We start from the raw sequence: 24694 nt of genomic DNA, 5'->3' as shown, positions 1-24694 counted from the left end.
CTATGTACAGCTTTCTATGTCGTGCTTCATTTGGACTGCTTTGCTTTCTCAGGTCCTAGGCTCCTTCTTTTCTATAACCATGGATCTACATCCCCTTCCTCAAGCCTTGCTGCTTGTCCCAACTTTCTAAAAGTCAGACCAGTTTGGCCAGTGGCAACCCAAAATACATCTGTCTGTTCAGGAAATTCAACTAAATACCTCTAGAGGATTTGTCACCACTGCTACATCACTTAATGCATCACAATATAGGTTCATGTTCAGGCTATAATTTATGATGTTTTAGTTTGTCCCTCCCTCCTTTGCTAAAATAGCCCTAGTTAGGGTTGCCAGGTTCCCCCTGGCCACCTCTGCGGGATGACTCTGCTGCTCACATGTTATCTGTCAATCCCCTCTTTATCCCACCCTTCCTCCAGTCTCCCTTCCCTTATATTGACCTCACAACAATGGCAATATCACCCAGCCTGATGAAGGGAACTTTGACTCTTGGAAGCTTATTCCCTGAAACTCTTGTTGGTCTCTAATCTGCTACTGGACTCAAATCTAAGTGTCCCAGTATCACCGAGTAAGCATCATGCAAAATGTATATCTGAACATGGGTCTCCTCAGTCCACACTGGTCTTCATGCCATTGCTCCATCTACTTCAGCATAGTCTGCTCTGATACAGGTGAGCTCTAGAGACACAGACAGAGAAACATCCTTTCCAACACCTGAGGTTCTCTTAGACCTCCTAGGTTTAAACCTTTACCCTTTGGCATACAAGGCATAGTCTCTCTACCATCAGTCCATCAATATCAGCATTGTCTACTCTGACTGGCAGTGGTTCTCCAGGGTTTTAGGTAGAGGATTTTAGCAGAGTGTTCAGCCTTCAGTTCTTAGACCTTTCTGTTGTGTATTTTGCACAGTGTGAAGGAATGTTGTCTGGTGATCTTTTTCTAGGGCATATAGTCTCATTCAGTCAGAATAAAGCACATTGAATCCTATTGAATTCAGTGGAATATTTCAGGGTGTGCTTATCTTTCCTACTGAAATCAGTGAAAAGGGCTTCACTTTTGACAGGACTCTGTTATGTCATGCTTAAACTGTGGGTTTTTTGTTGTTGTTGAGAGCCAGTTTGGTGTAGTGGTCAAGTGCGTGGACTCTAATCTGGGAGAATCGGGTTTGATTCCCCACTCCTCCACTTGCACCTGGCTGGATGACCTTGGGCAAGCCATAATTCTGGCACAGCTGTTCTTGAAAAAGAGCAGTCTCTGTCAGAGTTCTCTCAGCCCCACCTATTTCACAGGGTGTCTGTTGTGGGGAGGGGAAGGGAAAGGAGTTTGTAAGCCGGTCTGAGACACCTTTGGGTAGTGAAGGGTGGGGTATAAATCCAATCTCTTCTTCTTCTCTTCTTTTTGAGGGGTGACATGATTGAGGTTTATAAGATTATGCATGGGATACAGCAGGTTGAGAAAGAAGTACTTTTCTCAATTTCTCACAATACAAGAACTCATGAGCACTCAATGAAATTGCTGAGCAGTCGGGTTAGAACAGATAAAAGGAAGTAATTCTTCACCCAAAGAGTGGCTAACACATGGAATTCACTGCCACAAGAGGTGGCGGCAGCTACAAGCATGGACAGCTTCAAGAGGGAATTAGATAAGCATATGGAGCAGAAGTTCATCAGTGCCTATTAGCCACAAGGTATAGTTAGGAAGTCTTGGGTTGGGGCAAGTGATGCGCTGTATTCTTGGTGCTTGGGGGGGGCAGCAGTGGGAGAGCTTCTAGTGTCCTGGCCCCACTGCTGGACCTCCTGATAGCACCTGGTATTTTTGGCCACTGTGTGACAGAGTGTTGGACTGGATGGGCCCATTGGCCTGATCAAGCAGTGACTTCTCTTATGTTCTATGTTCTTATGCTACCTTACCAGGTCATTCATTGCATTGTTCTCCAGTTCTGTAAATTGATTCTAGTCAGAATGTATTGTGCTGTTTGCTTGTTTTTTCCTTCTGATTTTTAAATGTTTAAATTAAAGCATTTTATGTTTCTTAAAGCTTTTTGTTATTTTTGCACTGGAAGGAGGCCTAAAAGCCTAGAGGTACTGTAAAATAGGGGAAAGCTGGGGGTCGGAATTGATATGACACTGAATTTAGATTTTAATTTTTGAAAGAAGGTTACTTCAGAGGGAGAGGCAGGTTTGGGGGAGAGCCTGGAAAGTGACATCACAGGAAGAGGTGGGGTTTTGGTGCAGTGTACTGAAAGTGCCATCATCAAAAGGGGAAGTGACATAACTTGCCATTTGACCTGGAAGTGACATCACCGGAAGTGACATCACAAAAGTCTCCTGCCTCCACCCCCAAAGTCCTCAGATATTTCCGGATTTGGACTTGCCAACCCTATTTACAGCAGGCTCTACGTTTTCAAGCAGTGAAAACTTCTAAGAACCTGGGAACGACTCTAGGCTATATGGACTGAAAGTACACAGTAACCCTCCAAGGAATTTCTCAGAAAGGCTCACCACAATCTGCATGAAAGCTCACTAAGAGAGGTTTCTGTCCTTTATCATCTGTTAAAAACATTTTGGTCCTCTTGAAAAATGCCTTAGGAACCAAGCTAAATAAAGTCACAGTTTTCACAACAGATACTTGACTTCACATATGGTTTTAACTAAATACCTTGCACGTCTCCAGCAGCTTCAGAAAGAAATAACTGCAGCATACCAAGTAGATGCTAGCTCCTCAAAATGCCAGGACAAGCACATACCTTCCATAATCTGGTTTCTATATATAGATAAGAACTATACCTAAAGCCAGGAAGGTCAGCATTGAAGCAAGTCAAGCATATTTTAGCTGCCCTCATCTTCAGTCCTCTACTACCCATGCCACAATTCTCCCAAGTTGGAGATGTACATTATATCTTCGAAACAAAACTTGTCTTATAAACTTGTCTTCTTATAGAAAAGATCAGAGATGGAACTCTGCCTATTAAAAAGAGATCAGACAAAGTGTTCTTACTTCAATAATCCTGTCATGAATCTGCAGTCCCCCTTCTTTGGCAGCAGGCCCACTGTCAGCTATTTTAGAGACAAAAATTCCTTCACTGGATGAGCCGTCTTGATTGTCCTTTAAAGAAAGAAAAGGGGGGGGGAGAGAATGTAAACACTGGAAAAGACTGAAACATGTTGAAGTCATGGCACTGCTCACAAGTTAAACATTGGAAGCCAAATGGATGTTTAAGTACATTGCAGACCAGAGCCATGGAGATTCAAACCTTTCTATTGGTAAACATTATATGCAGCCACAAACAGGCCAGTATTTAACTTGCCATTGTTCTAGAGACCACATTGTTTGATTCAGAGAAAACAGAACAAGAGGAAACATCTCCACAATTTGGGTATCATCTGAAGGTGGTGAGAGGAAAGGTCATTGACCTCTTCCTGAAGATACACATACTACTTGCAGCAACAGGACACGAGTTTCCCTGCAAGGAATATGTCTCCCTGCACCTTGGAAGAGAACTAGAAGCATAAGAAAATATAGCGTGTATATTTCCTCACACTGGAGATTTAACCTAGTATTACTGTATCATTGAAACTTGGCTGGGGAAGGGATCAGCCTCTCCCAACTGCATCCCCCAGGGTACTTGGTGATACATCAGCACAGGTCTGACAGGCAGGGAGGTGGTGTCTCTGTAGCCTATTAAGAGCCTATCCCCCGAACACAGTGTCCCATTCAGAACACTTTCAGTTTTGAGGCTGGGATTGAGAGACAGGATTCTGTAGGTGTACCTCCCATCCCGCTATCTAAGTCTCCCCTGCCTGAGCTGACAGAGGTGGTATCAAGGGTAGTGTTGAGGAAGCCTAGCTTGGTGGTCATGGGGGACTTCACCATTTTGTCAGTAGTGGCTCAGACTTCATGGCATTTTGGCTGGTCGCTTGACCGTATTAATAAACTTGACTTGACTTGACTTCATGGCATCTATGACGACCATGGGCCTGTCGCAGGTAATAACTGGTCCTACACATGGTGCAGGTGACACGCTTGAGGGCAGCTGTGTTGGTCTGCAGCAGAACAGCTAGATTCCAGTCCAGTAGCACCTTAGAGACCAACAAGATTTGGGGGGCAGATGAACTTTCCAGAGCCAAAACTCCTTCCTTCGATACAAGTAGGAATGGAGATCTCCGAACCCTTATATCCCAGTCTGCAGGTGGGAGGGGTGTTGCAAAGAAAGTAGTCAGGGCGTAGAGGTACAATGCAAAATGCAATTAGCTTGATTAAAGTAAGGAGAAATGCTTAGGAACAGAAAATTAGCATCTGTAGTAAGATAAGTATCATATGCCCCTATTCAGCTCTTGGGGGGTTTCCCCTGCTTTAATACCTGGAAGGTAGGTTTCAGAACGTGATACTGAAAAAATGCTGCTCAGCTACTTTGGGGTCTTGCAAAGCTCCATCTTGTCCCCCGTGCTTATCAATATCTACACAAAACCAACGAGACAGGTCATCCAGAGATCTGGGCTGGTCTGTCATCGATATGTGGGTGACATTCAGCTCTATCTTGTACTTCTTTCTGTCCCAGGGAGGCTATCAAAACCTTAAACTGGTGCCTGGGGGCAGTTTTGGGGTGGATGCAGGCTAATACACTGAAGCTTAAACCTGACAATACAGAAGTGCTACTGGTGAGCAGAGGACTCAAGGTGTCACTTATTCTGGATGGGATTGCACTTCCCTTAATGGAACAAGTCTGTAGTTTGCGGTTGCTCTTGAATCCAAGCCTACTTCTGGATAAGCAGGTGGTAGCTGTGGCCAGCAGTGCCTTTTACCAGTTTCGACTGGTTAGCCAGCTGTAGCCTTTCCTGGACAGAAAAGACCTGGCAACTGTGCTACATGCCCTGGTTACATCTACATTACATTACTGTAATGAGCTCTACATGAGGTCGCCCTAGAAAATGTTTGGAAACTTCAACTGGTATAGATTGCTGCAGCTAGGATGTTGATTAGTATGGTTCATAGGGACCATTTAACTACAGTCTCGTTACATCTGTACTGGCTCCTGATCTGGTTTCAGGCACAATTCAAGAGGCTGGTATTGACTTTTAAACCCCCACATGGCTTGGGAACAGCATAACTGAAGCCTACTCCCTTATGAACCTACCAACCACTACATCACCATCTGAGGCCGTGTTCTGGATGCCCTCACCATCTGAAACCCAGGAAAGGGCCTTCCTGGTCATGGCACTGAACTCTAGAACTCTCTCCCCAAATACACTCACCTGTCCCCTTCTGATTCCATCTTCTGCCAACAGGTGAAGACTTTTTTGTTCCATTTAGCATTCCCTCAGTGATCGCTCCTTCCCACCCTGTTTTTAACTCATTGCTTTTACCTACATCTAGTTTATTGTATTGTTTGTGTATGCCAACTTGGTTTTAATTGTTTGAATGATGGGTTTTTGTTTGGTTTTAATGGTTTTCAATACTTTAAAAATTATATGTTTTTAATCTCGTAGCCTCCTGATGAATTTATAGGTTTGAACTGAATGGATTCCCCAATGAATGAAAACCTTTATCTGCATTGAAAGGAGCTCCCCTTTAAGCAACTGGTGGCAGGTAGAGAAGTGAAGTGAGAAACTGCAGAAATGTTTGACTCCTGGCTGGCTAGCATCCTCCATGTGACCCAAATAGTAAATGCTGTCCTCACTGTAACTGGACTCAGTGCCATCGGAACACAGCCCAATCTGAATGGCATTAAATCCAGTGCATGACCCCCTGACTAGTTGGGAATACTGGAGGGAGAATGAAATATTAGGGGGGAAACAGCAATGAAATAATCCCAGAAGGGATAAATAGTCATACCAACAGTTGCGGACAGTCACAAGAAAGGCAAGACAAAAGAGTTGTTTGGGTCAGCCACCAAGAAACTTCTATTTTTAAGGCAAACAGAGAACCAGGGTAATATTATGCTCTGCCCTACTACTGCATAAATGAACTATTTCACTGTTAGTATATTTAAGCCCCCCCCCCTTTTTGGTAGAAGAGGTTTATTCAAGATGTCTTCAACATCTAGGAATGGCAATTGTGCTTGCTTTACATAGTTATTGTTAATTATGGCTAATTTTCTAAGGATTTTGAACAATCCATTCTTTCATTAGGTTGTACATAAGCAGACTAATCTGTGACACTTCAAAGCATAAGAATATAGCATAAAACAACAGAAATACATTTGTGTTTCAGTGAAAATTCCCCACCCCAATCTCATCTGTAAAAACATTGGCGAATGACACAAAGCTGCTTTTGTTCATTGAGCAATCATCTCCATGGAATTTTAACAGCATTTGAGAGATTCTACCACAATGCCATTAAAATGTTGCTAATTACAAGAAAATTACTTAATTAAAGTGCAGCAGCCAACAAGACTGGTACATTCTTAAATGCAAAAAAGCCATTATTTCAAAATTGATTCCTTTCCTTTCTTATCATTAGAAATGTGCTGATTTTGTTCAGACAGCATAAAGCCAATCAATAAATATGAAGAAATTTTTTCCAGGTTTGATTTAAACAAAACTCACATATTATATGTGAAGAAGTGAGCAGTGACTCATGCCACGTATTTTGTCAATCTTTAAGGTGCTACTGGACTCTTGCTCTTTTCTATCATATACTGCACAAAACAAAAACTCAGTTGAAATCATAAAGCTCACAAACATTACACTGTCTATCAGACAGAAAAATCTGAAGTATCTAGTCCCCATATTCTTAACTAAAATTGCTTTCAGTGCCTAAGAATATTGACATTTTCCCATCCCTCTGCAGGACTGGACTGTAACAAATGCAATGCTAATTTCTAAACATCTGATGCTAGTGCTTAGCAATTGTATATATTTTCCAAGACTTAAAGGTAGAACAAACTGCCAATTGCTGTTTACTTTCAGCTGTAGTTGAATAATCTCATTCGGAAGGAGCTGTATTATCAGCACTTCCAGTAGACGTTAAAACCTGCAAGAAGTGATATAGCAGGGGACCCCAAAATGAAGCCAGTGGACACCATGGTGCCCACCAACACCTTCCTTGGCACCTGCCAAGTGTTTTTAGGAAGTGGGTGGGGCCAGGTGGGGCTTTTACCTAGCAGGGCTTCTGACTGGCCTTTGGATATTTGATTGGCTGTGATTTTTTTATATAAAAATGTTGTTATGGGAGCAGCTACTACCACCACAGCACAAGGATCTTCACTGAAGGTAAACTGTGGCATCCATTTTGCGGCTGGGTCCACCTTTTGTGGCAGACATTTACGGCAGCCGCTTTGCAGCTGTGCCCACCTTGCTGTGTCAGAATTCCAGAGGTGATCACAGGCTGAAAAAGACTAGGGACCCCTGCGGTATACCATCTGCCTATTTCAAATGTATCAAAGAATCCCCATACTATGATCAGGCCTAATGCTTCAGAATACAAAAGAGAGAAGCATTTGCTCCGTGAAGACAGACCATGTAATTTGTATATGGAAAGATTCTTTTGTGAAACAAAACACTCAGCTAATCACTGATATGTCCTTCCTTCAAAATGTCTCTTATACTATCACTAATAGGAAAGACAAACATACTTTAATTATTAACATACCATACATGGTCGTCCACCAATTATATTAAATCCAAGAGATCCAGAATCACGATGAAGGACAAGTGTGAGTGCTTTAGTTTCTTCACCCTAAAATGAGCAAAGAAAGTCAACTGTAAAGCCTTTGATAAATTTAGGACAGGTTTTGCTTAATAGTGAAAACTAATATTCGATAGCAACTCTGTCAGTAAGTACACTCCTGACACGCAAACGTTATTTTGCTCACAGATATCAATGAAAATTTCTTGGGGATTAAGTTTTTGGAAAAGTTCAAGACCCTTAAGTGTAGCATCAGATCAAACTGATCAGCTCATATTCAGGCAAAGCTGTCATTAGCTTTTATCATCTTGAAATTCTTATTGCTCCTGGGTGGATAATATTCCACGGTTTGTAAAGAGAGCTGCTGATTTTGCTCATGCCTCAGTGGAAGCAATTGTCTTCTGATCTCTTCTGAAGTTACATGTGTGACCACTGCACTTTATTTAAGGAAATACTATGGTATTCTATCATGTGCTACCTTTCCCGGTAGCACTTCTGATGAAAGAATGACCACGGAGCAGCTCACTGGAATAAAACACTGCAGGTTAAACCTCTAGTAGTATTACAGATAACACGATCATGTCCTCCAGAAAAGGTTACAGTTCTGCCACTCATGGCTCACTGTTTACATTCTCTCTTCAGTAGCCTTCTTGCTAAAGATCTGCATGTGCTAAAGGAAAGACTTCAAGAGGACCACAAAAAGCAACACACATAAAGCACCACAAATGATATTACAGAAAGCTGGGAAGAGTTAAGATAGATATTCATATCAGGGCTGAGGTGGGGCAGCTGCCAGTGAAGGACCTGCAGGTGATGGGCAATGTTAACACTCCTGATGGGCACAGTGATGGTGTTATTATCTACATACACCAGCCAGCACTGTCAGGGAAAGGACATATGGCCAGTAGGAATGCTCACAAACAGATGAAGGAAGGAAACAAGGCAGGTGGGGATGTGGGTGGGCTGGACACTCTGCCCCCACCTGTAACCAGCCCTGAAGGAGGAGGAGATTAGATTCATACCCTGACCTTCACTCAGAGGGGTTTACAATCCCCTTTCCCTTCCCCACAACAGACACCCTGTAAGGTAGGTGGGGTTGAGAGAACTGCTTCAAGAACTGCTCTTTAGGGAACAGCTCTGAAAAAACTTGTGACTGACCCAAGGTCACACCAGCAGCTGCATGTGGAGGAATGGGGAATCAAAGTCGTTTCTCCCAGTCCGCACTCTTAACCACTACACCAAACTGAAATGAAACAATTTCCAGACCAAAAGTTGATTGGTCCAAATCATTTTCACAAAATTCTAGCACAGTAACTAGCCTCAAGAAATCCCAACACATCTTTACATAGCAAGCCACAATCACATTTCACATAGGCCTGCCAACCTCCAAGTGGGGCCTGGAGAACTCCAGGAATTACAACTAATCTCCAGACAAAGATCAGTTCCCCTGGAGAAAAGGGCTGCCTTGGATTGCGGACTTGGTGGCATCATGCCCCTTGCTGAGCATCTTCCTCTCCCTACAAACCCATCTCCAGGAATTTCCCAAGCTGGAGCCAGCAACCCTACGTAGCATTCACAAATTGGGCATCACACTAAAATGCCAACTCAAAGTAGTTTCCTCACATAATCCTCTTCTGATTTTTTTTAAAAAATGGCATGCAGTTAAAATGATTACATTACCACCACTGAAAATAAAATAAATGTGGGCACAGTTTACTAAAGGTAAAGGTAAAGGTTCCCTTGCTTGAAAGCCAGTCGAGTCCGACTCTAGGGTTGCGGTGCTCATCTCCGTTTCAAAGCCAAAGAGCCAGCGGTGTCCGAAGACGTTTCCGTGGTCATATGGCCAGCATGACTAAACACCAAGTCGCACGGAACGCTGTTACCTTCCCACTGAAGTGGTACCTATTTATCTACTTACAATTTCTTGCTTTCGAACTGCTAGGTTGGCAGGAGCTGGAACTAGAGACGGGAGCTCACTCCGTCTTGCGGCACCCGGGTCTCGAACTGCTGAACTACTAACCTTCCACAGCCTGCAGTTCAGCGTCTTAACCACTTGAGCCACCGCAGCTCCTTTTACTACACAGTTTACTACAGCATCACTAAATGCAATCCTAAGTGGAGTTACACCCTTCGAAGACCACTGAAGTCAATGGACTTAGTATCATGTAAATCTGTTTAGGATAGTCCTGTGAAAGCAACAAAAATGTTGGCCGTGTATGTGTATGAAGAGCCACCTTTTTTTTGTTCCTGGTCTATGAAATACTGACATATAGTCTATAATCCTTTGTCTACTGAGGTCTACTTGTGTTTACATAAATTAATATATATATTTTAAACAAACTCTGTTGGAAAAGATTACTTCATGACTATATAACTAGGAAAATAGTATATCACAACATGCATTACAACAATGAGACCACGGCTGCTGAGCCAGTGCCTAAATATAGTATTGCCATCTGCTGATAAAACATCCTTTCTCACTGCTCAAAAAGAGAGGCCATAGCTCAGAAGGTGAATGCATGCTTTGCATGTATGAAGATTCAAGTATGAGCTCTTGCCATCTCCACTTAATAGGGTATCAGGTAGCAGGGCTGGGAACAACTTCTACTTGAAACCCTAGAGAGCAGAGTTCAAGACGCACTCCACTCATGGCTGACATTACCATGCTAGATGAGCCATTGATCCAATTCATTAAGTGGCAGAGTTTTTATTTCCCTTGGGAGCTGGAGGATTTCTAGTACTTTTTAATTTCCCACAAACAATGCCAGAAAAATAAAACAATTGATTGACTTCTGGGTCTCTCTACTTCCATGTAAAAGAAAAGTTCACTGATTTTAATAAAGTTACATTAACAAAATGCAGAGCAATGCAAAAATGAATGTAAACCTAGTGCTTCTGGAGGAGGTAACATAAACCCATGCAACACAGAAACTCTGAGGCTCCCCTCTTGTTTTCCCATCAAATAAAACTGATGTAATCAAAAATCAGCTTCCTTTGGAGGGGGCACACAACTCTATCATAAACATCTGGTTCCACTGCCTTCCCAGTTCCTGTTTCACATGGCTTTTTAAAAATCTCCCCGCATGTATTATTTCCCCCCTTCTCACATCTTAATTTTCCTTCAGCTTTGCCTTAAATTGTGAAAATCATAGCCTGTATAAAGCCATGACTAATGTATCATATGAATAAGTAACCTTTCTTTTCTGGTCCTGAGACCACCTTAAACAATTCCATCTCCATTTCTGCCTTTATGCCTGTGTTCTCTCAACCCCTCAAGCAAGGACTGAGGTTGCCCAAAGCAGCCCAGGGGTTAAATTTTTTAAAAATCTATTATTTATATGGTCTAAAGGAATAACAGCCTGATCAAAAAGCCTATTGAAATCATGGAAAACATTCCCATCTAACTCAATAGACTTTGGAACAAGCCACACATGGCTTGTAAACTTCAACTACTTGGATACTTGGAGGAAGTCATACATCATCCAAGTAACAGCAAGAGGAAGCTACCTACTTATGATTTTAAAACAGTAAACATTGGCTGGGTGGTTGTTTCTCCATCACACTTTACGAAAATAATAAACAGGGAGTAAGGAAAGTGTATGTAGTTTATCTGAAATAATGTCCTTTTGACTTCAGTACTGTATTTCTGCTATAGGCTGCAGTCAAACATAACAAATAAACTCTGGTTTATTTACAATAGGAAGGGGCCCCAAAGTGATTGGGCCTTTGCACTTCTTGGTTGGAAAGAAACGAGAGTTTTAAACCAGTTTAACCCTGATTTAAAACCCCATGTTACATTTGTAGGCAAGAAAAAAACTGAACGAACTGAGGTTTCCTTCATAAAAGGAAGTCCTCATTCCTGGATCTGAGTACAAGGGAAGAGATGGGAAACAATGAGAATTTCCTGGCTCATGATCAACACAAACTGGAGTGTGTTTATAATGTCTGAATGCAGCTTAATGTATGTGTGTACTTTTAATTTTTGCCATTGACAGTCACAAAGTGTAGACTCTGATGATCGTCCCAGCTTCAGTCATGTGTTAGTAAAGTGACACTGTAATAGTAAATCAATACCTGGATCTGGAAATTTGGAACGTAGTTGTTGTTACAAGTAAAAATCTTTTTATATGTCATCTCAAAAAGTTGAAACTTGAGGAAGCTATTTTGCACATCTGTTTCTCATAACTAATTAATGACATAAGTAACAACTGCTGCCTAATACTGCAATGCACATGTTTAAAGCTTGTTCATTTTTTCCCTTTTTCTCTGTGTCAATTTGAAGCTGTCAGTCAACCTTTATTAGTATCTGGTATACTCTGATTTGGTCATATATTCTCCTGTCACTCTTCTGAAAGAAAAAAAAGCCCAGAGCTGAAATCAGCTAGTACAAATTACAGAGTTCTAGAGACTCCAATTAACTTGTAAATTGTGCAGCAGTTGCACAACAAATGTTATGTAGTGACAAATCCAAGTGCAATTCTTATGTGCCAACTTATATTTATTTAGAAGTAAGTCTCACTGATTTCAACAAGCTTCATTTCTACATATGTTCATTTCTTTCATGCACAGTACTGAAGACATCGAAATCCAGTCTCAGGAGGTGCTGAGTTCTTTTACATTCTGCTTGCATTAACTGGCTTGGTGAATGTTCAGCTCTTCTGAAAGGACAGCAATGAAGGGGGGGGGGGAATGAAAGCTGTTTTCCCGGAAATCCCCAAGCCCAGACATCAGATAATATTTCAAGGCAAAAACCTCCTATCCTGGGAGACCACTTTTAAGGTCTAATAAGTTCAAAATTGGAAACACAAGAATGTTATTGTCACAAAAGCTACCCTCTCTATTACTCAGCTCTGCTCTACAGAAGAATAAAAATAAAATTGAGTCAATCAAGACACCATTACTAGATTGTATTCAGGATGGCCACGCTAATTAAAGCTTGAAAAAAGATCTCAATTACTGCGATTAATGTGGGTTTTTTCTTAATAAAAGGTTTTGCTGGGGGGGGGATTTCACAATACACTGACTAGTTAGGTTTTTTTTAAGAATTGAAAAATGGTGAAAGACTTTGATGAAGTTTGTTGAAACTTTCTCTGCAATAACATTCCCAAGAATACTAAGGGGGTTACCTTGGAATGGGTTCATATAATTGATTAATTGTTTGTATTTTAACCAAGTAGCATTACAGGGAAAAACAGGGTAATAACATTGCTATACATGCTTGAAGCATGAAAAAACAAAGGTCTAATAACATGTTGTTCCTACTGCACTTTTAGATCTTCTTATGTAGTTGTAGAAACAACTGTTCTTGGTCCTAAATCAATTGCTTTTATGCCAATAATTGTAGCCACTTTTAAAATAAGAAGTAGTGTCCTTCGATTGTCATGGCTAACCCCACCCAGCTAAAATCATCTGATTCTACAAGTCTGGCATGCTATATTCCCATAGCTGAATAAAGCTCTTAAACATAATTCTGAAAATTGCTTCACCTCCTAGTGGAGTATTTTGGAGCCCTAAACTACCTCTTGTATTTCATTCCAAGCACTGAAAGGTTCTCAGTTCTCCGGTAATGCAAAAACTCAATTATCAGCCAAACTTATCTGAACAGCGCAGTACAGGGATTCTCAAAAGACTTGAGAGATCAAACCTGTCAGAGGTTTTACAGATGTTCAAAAGGCAGCAGAATCCCATCTCCAATGCCTGCTGGCCTCATCTCCAATGTCTACACATTTAGGGGACTGTATGTACAGAGTCCTATGCATTTAAAAAGTAAATATCCCATGTGATCAGGAAAAAGCAGAGTTCCAATTGCACACAAAGCTCTGCACACATGTTCAGCTGAGTGCACAGGCAGTGGGGAATGGAGCTAATAGGTATGATCCTGCTCCACTCTGTGTACATACATAGTAAATATTTTAATTTCCCAGGCAGCCAACGGTATCTGTAATAGAAAAACAAAATCACACACAACGTTTTCAGGTCAATGGCTAAACCACCAAATTAAGTGTAAATTAAAGGTAAATTATGGAAGTGTGTCACCCTAATTGGTTTGGGACTACTAGCCTATTGCCCATGCCTAGATAACACAACTCAAAATTACAGAGAGCAGTACGTATTAACCAAAGAATTTGTGCAAAGAACTTTGCCATTCTGTATGATTCACTGATCAATCTCATATCCAATCTAGAGGTCCCTGTTCTAACCATCTTGTACTGTATTCTTCTTACCAAACTGCTCATGGCTGCCTGGAATCTTATCCACCAAAGTTCTCTCATTCCACCAAAGGCATGTTCCCAGGGGTCATTTCGTAGAAAAAGAGCTAGGGGGATTCATTAGCATAACTCATTAGCATATGCCACACCCCCTGACATCACCGGAAGTGTGTCCTCCCCACAGCCGGCGGCGACCTCCAGCGGGCACCAGCAGGGAGCTCCAGGCCCCGCCCTCCCGCACCTCACCCGGGGGGGATGGCGTCCCCCCGCGTCCCCCCCCAAATGACCCCTGCATGTTCCCCGTCCCATGACAATAATTTTGATAGAAGGGGAAAAAACAGAACCCTGAGGACAGTACTGGAAACAGAAAACATTCACTAGTAGCTAATTAGCACCTCAATGGCTCAGTGCTATGAGACTGCATTGCCAGCCAGGGGGAAACACAATAACTGCAAAGCCAGCAGAACATTTTTTTTTTTTTACCCTGAGGACAGTACTGGAAACAGAAAACATTCACTAGTAGCTAATTAGCACCTCAATGGCTCAGTGCTATGAGACTGCATTGCCAGCCAGGGGGAAACACAATAACTGCAAAGCCAGCAGAACATTTTTTTTTTTTTTGAACACAATTTTATTTTCATGAAAATATTGACATATCATCAGTTCAAATTAATATTTCAGTTTTAACCCCATACCAATATCCCCAATTTACTCTCTCCCTCCCGCTGGCTTCCCGCAACGCTTCCCCCCTCGTCCCTCCAGCACAACTTAAGATAACATCATATTCTTATTTCAATATTGTTCCAAATATAGTAAGTTATGTTTCACATCCCAGTTCTTTTCTAGGTAAACTTTAAAGTCTCTCCACTCTTCATAGAATTCCTGATCTTCTTTGTTATTCAATTTTTTTGTAATTTTGTCCATCTCCGCCATAAACAAAGTTTTTTGTATCCATTCTTCTAACTCTGGAATTCTTTCTTGTTTCCAACATTGTGCATAGAGTAGTCTCGCCGTTGTAATCAGATACCAAAATAGAGTCCTTTTTGTAATATTCAGTTCTTCCATTTTAAGTCCTAAGAGCAGAATTTCTGGCGCTTTCTTAAAGGAACATTTCAGAATCTTTTGCATTTCGCTGTGGACCCTGGTCCAGAAGTCCACAGCTTTTTCACATGTCCACCACATATGGTAAAATGAACCTTCATGTTTTCTACATTTCCAACACTTGTTGGAAAGATTTTGACTCATGTTGGCTATTTTCTTTGGTGTCATATACCACCTGTACATCATTTTATAACAGTTCTCCTTCACATTAGTACAGGTCGAAATTTTAATCGAGTTCTTCCACAGATATTCCCAGGAATCCATAGAAATCTCAGTATTAACATTTACTGCCCATTTAAGCATTTGTTCTTTCACCGTCTCGTCTTCCGTATACCATTTTAACAAAACTTTATATACGGTAGAAATCGCTTTTTTCCCTCCTCCCTCCCAGACAGTTTCAATTTCATTTTTCTCTTCTCTGAAACCATATTTTTTCTTATCTGAATTGAACAAGTCAACTATCTGTAAATAGCTCAACCATACATATTTATACTGTATTTCATCCTGCTCTTTCATTTGCCATTCTGTACCAACTTTTTTAATTAAATCTCTGTACGGCAACCATTCTTTACCGCTTTGCCTCGTGTATGACGATAGAACTTCTGCTGGTACTATCCACAATGGTCTTGCATCAAAGAAAAATCTTTTATATCTCGTCCACGTTACAAATAAGGCATTTCTCACAAAGTGATGTCTGAAAAAATTATCAACCTTATTTTTTTCATACCAAAGGTATGCATGCCAACCAAATCTGCAATTATGTCCTTCCAAAGTAAGCAGTTTTTTGTCTTTCAGATTAACCCATTTTTCTAACCATACTATACAGACTGCATCATAATACAAGCGCAAATTTGGTAACTGCAATCCCCCTCTCTCTTTAGCATCACACATAATTTTCATCTTAATTCTAGGTTTCCTGCCCCCCCAAACAAATTTTGAGATTTCTCTCTGCCATCTATTCAATACATCAATCTTAGTCACAATAGGAATAGTTTGAAACAAAAACATCAATCGTGGTAATATATTCATTTTGACTACGGAGATTCTCCCCAAAAGCGATAAGTTCATAGTATTCCACTTTTTAAAGTCTTGTGTTAGAATATTCCATAGCTTTTCGTAATTATTTTTATAAAGATCGATGTTTTTCATTGTTAATTCAATTCCCAGATACTTTATTTTCTTCACCACTTCACACTGTACCAGGTCTTGTAAGTCCTTTTGCCTTTTTTTCGTCATATTCTTGCATAAAAGTTTAGTTTTGTTCTTGTTTATATAAAACCCTGCCAGCACACCAAAGTCTTCAATCTTTTTTAACAACAGCGGTAATTTTTCTCCTGGTTCTTCCACCATAAACATCACGTCATCTGCAAAAGCTCTATATTTATAACTGTAACCTCCAATTTTGAGCCCTTTGATTTCTTCATCTTCTTGTACTTTCTGTAACAGAATCTCCAATACCCAAATAAAAAGTAAAGGTGAGAGTGGGCATCCTTGCCGTGTACCTTTTTGAACCCTGAAGTGATCCGTCAAGTCTTTATTCACATTTAACCTCGCTCTTTGATCAGAGTAGATCGCTTCAATCATGTTGCTAAACGGATGCCCAACTTCCATTTCTCCAAACATCTGAAACATGAAGTCCCAATTTAAGTTGTCAAAGGCTTTTTCCGCATCTAAAAATAAAAAGGCTACTTCCTTCTCTGGGTGTTTCTCATAATACTTGATTGCATCCATTACTATTCTTAGATTGTCTCGAATTTGTCTATTCGGTAGAAAACCAGCTTGCTCTTCTGAAATTACCGTCTGTAAGTATTTTTTCACTCTTTCTGCAATCACTTTCGCAAATATTTTGTAATCATTGTTCAAAAGCGATATTGGTCTATAACTCTTTACATTGGTTAAATCCTGGCCTTCTTTGGGTATTAATGATATAATAGCGTCCTTCCAAGATTCAGGTATAACTTTCGTATCCCTAATATCATTTGTTAACATTTCCAGGACCGGAATTAACTCTTCTTTCAATTTTTTATAAAATTTTGCGGTAAATCCATCCGGTCCTGGCGCTTTTCCCAATTTTGTGTCTTGGATTGCTTTGGCCAGTTCTTCCTTTTGGATACGACCATTCAGTAAATCTTTGTATTCTCCTTGTATCTTTGGCAGTGCTGTGCATTCGAAATATTTATTTAATTTTACCAAATCAGACTTCTTCCCTTGAAATAATTTTGCGTAGTATTTAAAAAAGCATCTTTTGATTCCTTTGGGATCGACAAATTCTCTTCCCTCTTCTACTATTTTGTTGATCATTCTTCTTTCCTTTCTGTTTTTAAGTTGCCAAGCCAGAAATTTTCCTGGTTTATTTGCTCCTTCAAAAGATTTTTGTTGTAACTTCTTTAAATTCCAGTACAACTCCTGGTTTAGCATAACATTTAGCTGTTCCCTTAACAATTGAAGTTCTCTTAAAATTTTCTTTTTTCCAGGTTTTTTCATAAGCTCACTCTCTTTTTGTCTTATTTTGTTTAAAACTTCCGTTTGATTCTTAAAGTTCTCTTTTTTTTGTCTCACATTTTGTGAGATTAAAATCCCTCTCATCACCGCTTTGTAAGCTTCCCAGACCACTTGTATTGAAGTACCATGATTTAAGTTTTGTTGAAAAAAGTTTTTAGTTTCTTCCTTTAACAGCTCAACTACATTCTTCTTGTCCAACAAGTCTTCATTGATTCTCCATAGAAAGTTCTTGTTTTTTTCCTTTGTACTCCATACAAGCGGATTGTGGTCAGAGTTACATCTCGGCAATATTTCTATTTTTTGTGTATTTAAAACCAATTCTTCTGTCATCCATATCATGTCAATCCTGGAAAAAGAACTATGTCGATCAGAGTAGAAGGTAAAGTCTTTTATTTTTTGATTCCAATTTCTCCAGACGTCTTGTAACTTCTCTTGTTTCATTAATTCGAAAAAAGCGTTTGGTAATTTTCCACTTTTTCCGTCTCCCTTCGCCGAGTGCCTGTCCAATTTGTTGTCTACTGTACCATTAAAGTCTCCAGCCAATATTAGGTGATCATAGCTTAATTGTTGTAATTGCCCTGCTAAATCTTTGAAGAATTTTTCCTTAGCTCCATTTGGGGCATATACATTGACAATCAAAGTTTTCTTTTGGTGTATTGCCACCTCGACAGCCACAAATCTCCCTTCTGAGTCCGCAAAAATTTCTTTTGGTTGTAGTTCTTTCTTTGCATAAATTACTACTCCTTTTTTCTTGTTATTGGCCAGAGAATAAAATTCTTCTCCCAACTTTTTGTTTATCAAATATTTAGCATCTTGCTTTTTCACGTGGGTTTCCTGTAAACAAATCAAATTGCACTTCTGTTTTGAAATCCAATGCTTAATTCTATTTCTTTTATTAGATGAATTTAGTCCGTTAACATTCCAAGATAAAAACTTGTACTCCATTATATAGTTTTTATTAGTTGTATTATAAGTCCCCAAAATCATCTAAATTGTCCCCTTTGAACCTATAGAGATCTTCCACCGATCTAATAACATGTCTCCCTCCTTTGTAAGTGAAGGAAAGTCCTTGGGGTATTTCCCATCGAAATCTGATGTTCATGCTCTTCAGCTTGTCCGCTAGGGTCTTGTAACTTCTTCTGTCTTGAAGAATTGTTCTGGGGAGCTCTCTTAATATCATGACTTTCTTTCCTCCAATTTCCAGTGGATGTGTAAATTGTTTCTTAAAGATGTCTTCTGTTGTTTTTCTAGATAAAAACTGCACTATCACATCTCTTGGAAGTTTTCTTTTTTCTGCAATTCTTGAATTAACTCTGTAGATCAGATCAAATTCATAATCCATGTCACCGTCATCTTCTTCCAGATATTCAGTTATTGATTTTCTCATGACCTCTCTTATATCTTCATCCTCCTCTTCTTCAATTCCTCTGAATCTTAGGTGATTTTGCAGTCGCCTGTATTCCATCATTGCCTCAGATCGTCTGATTTGTTGATTTGTTGTCTCTTGTGCTTTATCCAAAAGCTGTATCTTTTCTTCCACTTCCGTTGATTTTGTTGCCATTCCTTGTACTTCCAGTTTGAGCCCATCCATGTCTTGTTTGATCAAAGCTATCTCTGTTGTCACCAACTCTTTGATTGCTGTCACATTTTTCTCCTGAACTTCTTCCAGTTGTTCTAAGTGTCTCTGTGTTTGTTTTTCCATTTGTTGTTCCAGTTGTTTTCCCAACGCCTGTATTGCCTCAGTCATTCTTTTTTCCATCGCTTCTATAGCAAGCTGCCATTCTTTCTTCTCCTTCTTCTGCTTTTCTTTCTCCTTTTCTTTCTCTTTTTCCGACGTTGCCATCTTTGGGCTTGAAGTCGAGGCTGCTCTTGGTCTTAGAAAGATGTCAATTTTGCCCTTTCGCTTCTCCGTGTTGACGTATAGTCCAACTGGCTTAAAGCCTCCACACAATCACATTGGCATGCGTCTCTATGCACTTACACCCACCTTCGTTTTTTCGCCCCGCTTCCCTTTGATTTATGTATTTAAAAAGCCTTTCAAGTCTGCAGTCCTCCTCAAAATGCCGGGCGCAACTTGTCTATGATTTATGTGTGTAGAGAAGGCAACTTCCTGATTAATTCACTCTGTATGTCCGGCCCTTCGCACTTCCGGTACCTCAGTTTAATATAGTCGATGTTCTTCCGGTCACCAGACAGTCCACCGGGCCGCTCTTTGTGGTGTATTGATGGTTTTCTTCCTGTCGGAAGGCTTTCAATGTGGCAACAGGCATTCAAGACTCGCGATAGCTTTTCGTCAGTTTCACTTTAGCTCACCACAGGAATGTTCAACAAAGTTATTTTTTAGCGATTTTAAGAGTATTAAACACGGCTTTTTCCTCCAAACTTACACCATCGGGATGCTAGATTTAATATCTGCTTGACCGCTAAGCCAAAATGTCTTTTACTCCATTAAACGGTAAGCTTATCTGTTCTTGTTATCTCACACTTCTAAACTGGGGTGCACATTGCCTCTTTTCATCCAACTCACTGTTTTCCTTCCCCAAGAGATCGGCTGATGATGGGTTTAAGTTGGAATTCCAACGCGAACAGCTTCTGTAGTGATGAATTGCTTCTGCCCGCTTCGTAGAAGGAGTTCAAAGAGTAAAATATCCCCCCTCCGGGACACAAATCACTCTGATCTCAACTTCTGCTTGGGCACTGCTGCATACTTGACTCCCCCCTGCGCAGAGGGGTGCTGCGTTGGGCTGTAAATAACCCAAGCTGTCGAAAGAAGCTGTTGCTCGCCCTGAGCGATTTCAGGACCCGTCAACCCTTCATCAAAGCTCGACCGGAAGCCCGCCAGCAGAACATTTTAACTTGTAGTATGGCACTAGTATCACAGGTCTTATGCCAACACAGATGCGTATTTGCTTTGCAGTGGGGCTCAGCAATGTGAGATGACATAACAACAGGGGTCATTTCCTGCAGGAGCGCACAGGAGCGGAGCTCCGGCAGTAAAGAGCCCAGGGGGAGGGCACATGCAACAAGCCCCACCCCCTGCTCCCAGCAGCCCTTAGTCAGAGCAAGAAGCAGCCAGGTAAGGTTCAAAACAGCCCAGTGGCACCTTTAAGACCAAGTTTTATTCAGGTACAAGCTCTCCCTCCTCTGCGAGGACAGATCTGCACGTTCCCCCCCCTCCAATAGCTAGCAATCCAAAACAGTCCAGTGGAGCTTGAGCGGTGGGTGTTGCCTTCTGACACACTTCCGGTGATGTCAGGGGGTGTGGCATATGCAAATAAGTTATGCTAATAAGTCATGCTAATGAGCTCCTGCACCTCTTTTTCTACGAAATGACCCCTGCATAACAAGCTGCTGACATCATGCCGTTTGTTACAGGTACTACAGAACTATCTAATTATAGTCAACCATAAGAGGCTGAAAGACAACTATTTATATACTAGGATCACAGTTGATCTGGAGAACAGTGGAATGACCTTGCTCCCCTTGCCCTGAGCAGCAAGCCACAGGAGCTGCAAGCAGGAAGTACAGATGTTCATAGTATCAAGGCTGCAGGCATTTGACTTTCAAAAGACATTATAAATTGAAGAAAAATTGGGATTTTTCTGTGTATAAAAATTATCCCTTATGCCCCAATGTCCCCTATTCTATTACCTTAGAACCAATGTGTATGTAATATGGCTCTTTTGATTTTTTAAAAACATTATTTTTACTTTAAAATAATCACGGAGGGTTGTAATTGAGGGTTGAGCTTTGGGAAATCGTTCCATCACAGAACAGTCAGACACTGAATAGCGGGTTCACTGGGAGTAATCATTTTAATACAGGTCTTGAAGTGAGGTTTCTTTTTTAGTCTGTTTCGAGAAATTTCATGTCTCACTTTATGCAAAGTGCCTCCACATCCATCTGAAGCAACTGGATTTACAGAAGAGACTGAATTTATAGTCCGCCCTTCGCTATCCGAAGGAGTCTCAGAGCAGCTTACAATCTCTTTCTCTTCCCCTCTCCACAACAGACACCCTGTGAGGTAGGTGGGGCTGAGAGAGCTCTCTTGAGAACTGCCCTTGAGAGAACAGCTCTGAAAGAACTTATGACTGACCCAAGGTCACACCAGCACCTGCAAGTGGAGGAGTGGGGAATCAAACCTGGTTCTCCCAGATTAGAGTCCACGTTCCTAACTGCTACACCAAACTGGCTCTCCACCAAACTGGCTCTTCTGGAAGTGTGTTTCTTTTTTTACAGGGCACACAACATTGACCATTATCATGCATTTATAGAACCTTCTCCCACCCAAATCCTAGTTATACATTAAATGCGTGCCTCTAAATAGTCCTATAACATACAGGAAAATAGAACCCCACTTAGCTAAAGCTTGGAGCATCTTGAATGCCCCATACTACCCTCATCACCCCCCCAAAAAGGGGGGTTATATCCAAGAAATTTTACAAATTATTAATATTCTATGGATTGATTGTGCAAATGACATTTTTGACATGGACCGAGCAACTCCAGATTACCATAACATTTTTTAAATAGGAACAGCCATAATCACAATAAAAGATAACCCAGGGGATCGCATTTTGACAAGGAACAAACAGTGGAGGGAAAAAAAACGAACAACACTGTTTTAAATTATGCACTATACTCAATCAGAATATTTTGGGATCTAAAAACTCCTGAGCCTACTGTGCATACCCTGCCACTTGCATACTTCTTCTGCCCTTTGCTGTACATAATTACGTTGACATCGTTGTCTGATTAAATAATCCCAGGATCAAAATTCTGGAAGCAAGCCATCCAGCCCCTAAACCAGTGCAGAGAGCCATGCGGCAGAACGATGCCTAGACTGACACAATCTTCCTTTTGCAGTCCTTTAAAACACAAAGTCATATGTTTTCTAATTGCACTTCCTTTTGGCACTGGCCAGGCTGAAACTGTTAATGTTGGAAAGTTGCCCAAAAGTCTATGAAAGACATGTAATTGATTGAGAGCTACGCCACAGTTTTGTGGTGACATGACACCTTTTGGCTTTCTGCAGATTACACGCTCCCTTTTTTCCTACAAACTGAATAACAACCTTTTTGTGGACAGGCTGAACACATAAACAGTCATGTTAACCAGCTGTGTCCATAAATCTGATAAAAACATTGCTACACACACCACATACTGTGGACACTACCCAGGATTATTTTTAATAGCAGCAACTAAAGCATTTAGGAGGGTAATATAATAATGCTGCAGCAGAGCTATGGACACCCAACACTGATTCAGACATTACATAGTCCAGTGATGAGATCATTCCATGTCTGGACACTCATGAAAACATGCTGGGAGATATACATAACTTGCTTCCCTAACAACTGTGAATTCCAGAACTGAACTTCAAAAATTTCAAGTACCCCATTTACAGAAAACTAAGGCACTTTCAAGCATCTCTTTCTCTTGCACACATCCAGACATGGGGATCCTCAGGGGAAGGAATGGAAATTCAGGTGGAAAATGTAATGCTTGACTCCAAGGTGAAGAATCAGCACCTCCATACACATCCGCTCCATCTACAGTGGTGTAAGCAGTAATGTGTGCCACTACAAGTAAAACTGCAACAATCTGGCTTCAACCAACTACGGCAGAGTTTGGATGGAACTCATTCTGAACAGTCTCTTGGCTCATACAATACTGCACAAGAGATCTAGAAGAATACTACAGTGGATATCAGCACTGGCACATAAGACACTTACAAAGCCTTCAAGCTGGCGGTAGAACTCTAGCACCAAATTCACTGAAGTACTTGGCTTCATGTTTCAGTCACAACAGGACAGTCTAAAAGCAGATTTCAGTAGTGATGCAACAGTATGCAGAAAGACTATCGGGGCGGGTGGGGTGAAGCGTTGGCAAGATGTGGGATTACATATCAGCATCACTGACAGAGTGAGACTAGCCAGCAAAGTTGTCAAAAAGCAGGAACAACACAACTAAAGACACAGAATACTGGGTGGGGAATTTCCTGCAGGACCTTAGAAAGGCAAAGCTGGTCCTTTTAAACAGAATCCTGGAAAGGAACACAAGTAGGCCCCTACTCGGATTAGTTTGATGGGTAGGGGACCACCCATCCCCCAAAGTCGAATCTGAGCATATCCCATTGCTAAAAGCATCCCTGCAACTGAGAACAAGTTGGTAGTTCTTATGGAGCAACAGCTTTTGAGAGTGCTGTTAGTAAAGTAAGAGTGAACCATTAGGTTTGTTTAAACCATTATTTGAGCAATGGTCCAGTTGGATAAAACACTGGGAGGTGACACTGTAAGAAGAACTTGTGGGCACTCAATGAAATTGCTAAGCAGTCGGATTAGAACAGATAAAAGGAAGTACTTCTTCACCCAAAGAGTGATTAACACATAGAATTCACTGCCACAGGAGGTGGCAGCGGCTACAAGCAGGGATGGCTTCAAGAGGAAATTAGATAAACATGGAGCAGAGGTCCATCAGTGGCTATTAGCCACAAGGTATAGTTAGGAACTCTCAGTCTGGGGCAAAGGATGCTCTGTATTCTTGGTGCTTGTGGGGGAAACAGTGGGAGGGCTTCTGGTGTCCTGGCCCCACTGCTGGACCTCCTGATGGCACCTGGTATTTTTGGCCACTGTGTGACAGAGTGTTGGACTGGATGGGCCATTGGCCTGATCCAACATTGGCTTCTCTTATGTTCCCTTACGTTCTTAAGTGGCTTTTGTGTGAGCTCTTACAGTCTCTTCTGCCAGCCAAAAATTTTCCCAAGGAAAGCATCACATATTCTCCAATGACAAGCCGCTTTAAGCGTAACATATTTAGGCTAGTTACCATTAATGCTTCTTAACTGTAAGAACTACTGTGTATGTGTCCTGGAAGCTGCACAGTCTCTTGCTCCAGAGGTTTTTAAAAGAAAAAGAAGGGCTGCTTAAAGAGACATGGGTCTAAGAGATTCTGCAAGTACGCAGTCATGAATGACAGTTTGTTGCTGTGCTTTCTAGATCTATGAAGTCATTGTAGATTTTAGAGAGCAGATTTCATGTTTGTGTGCATTCTCTAATGGCTGATCCTGGTGACCTCAAACACTGTTCAGCCCACTCTAGATGATTTATGGTTACTGAATAGCCCAGTTTGGAAAGCTCCCAGGACAGGGATCACTGCACTGAGTGATCTTGTTTAGTAATGGCCAATCCTAATGACTCAGTATCAGCTGGGAGTCTTGAGAATCCTATTCATGGTATATCCAAGTTCCTACTTTCAGAGGA

The 24694-nt window shown here is 41.1% G+C and overlaps 1 protein-coding gene across 1 annotated transcript in view; it reads right to left on the bottom strand.

The window, feature by feature from the left end:
* PDZRN3 (PDZ domain containing ring finger 3) overlaps positions 1-24694 on the bottom strand; it is a 275915-nt gene that overhangs the window by 248573 nt on the left and 2648 nt on the right. Inside the window, exons 2-3 of the mRNA XM_015411241.1 lie at positions 7585-7671; positions 2992-3099 (exon numbers count right to left, since the gene is read on the bottom strand). Of these exons, the coding sequence (XP_015266727.1) occupies positions 2992-3099; positions 7585-7671 (195 nt within the window). The remainder of the gene's footprint in view (positions 1-2991; positions 3100-7584; positions 7672-24694) is intronic.

The sequence above is a fragment of the Gekko japonicus genome, unplaced genomic scaffold (genome assembly GCF_001447785.1).
Source record: "Gekko japonicus isolate JY-2015 unplaced genomic scaffold, Gekko_japonicus_V1.1 scaffold164, whole genome shotgun sequence".
Classification (NCBI taxonomy): Eukaryota; Metazoa; Chordata; class Lepidosauria; order Squamata; family Gekkonidae; genus Gekko; species Gekko japonicus.
The sequence above is the reverse complement of the archived record's forward strand: the minus strand, read 5'-3'. Positions and strand labels throughout refer to the sequence as shown.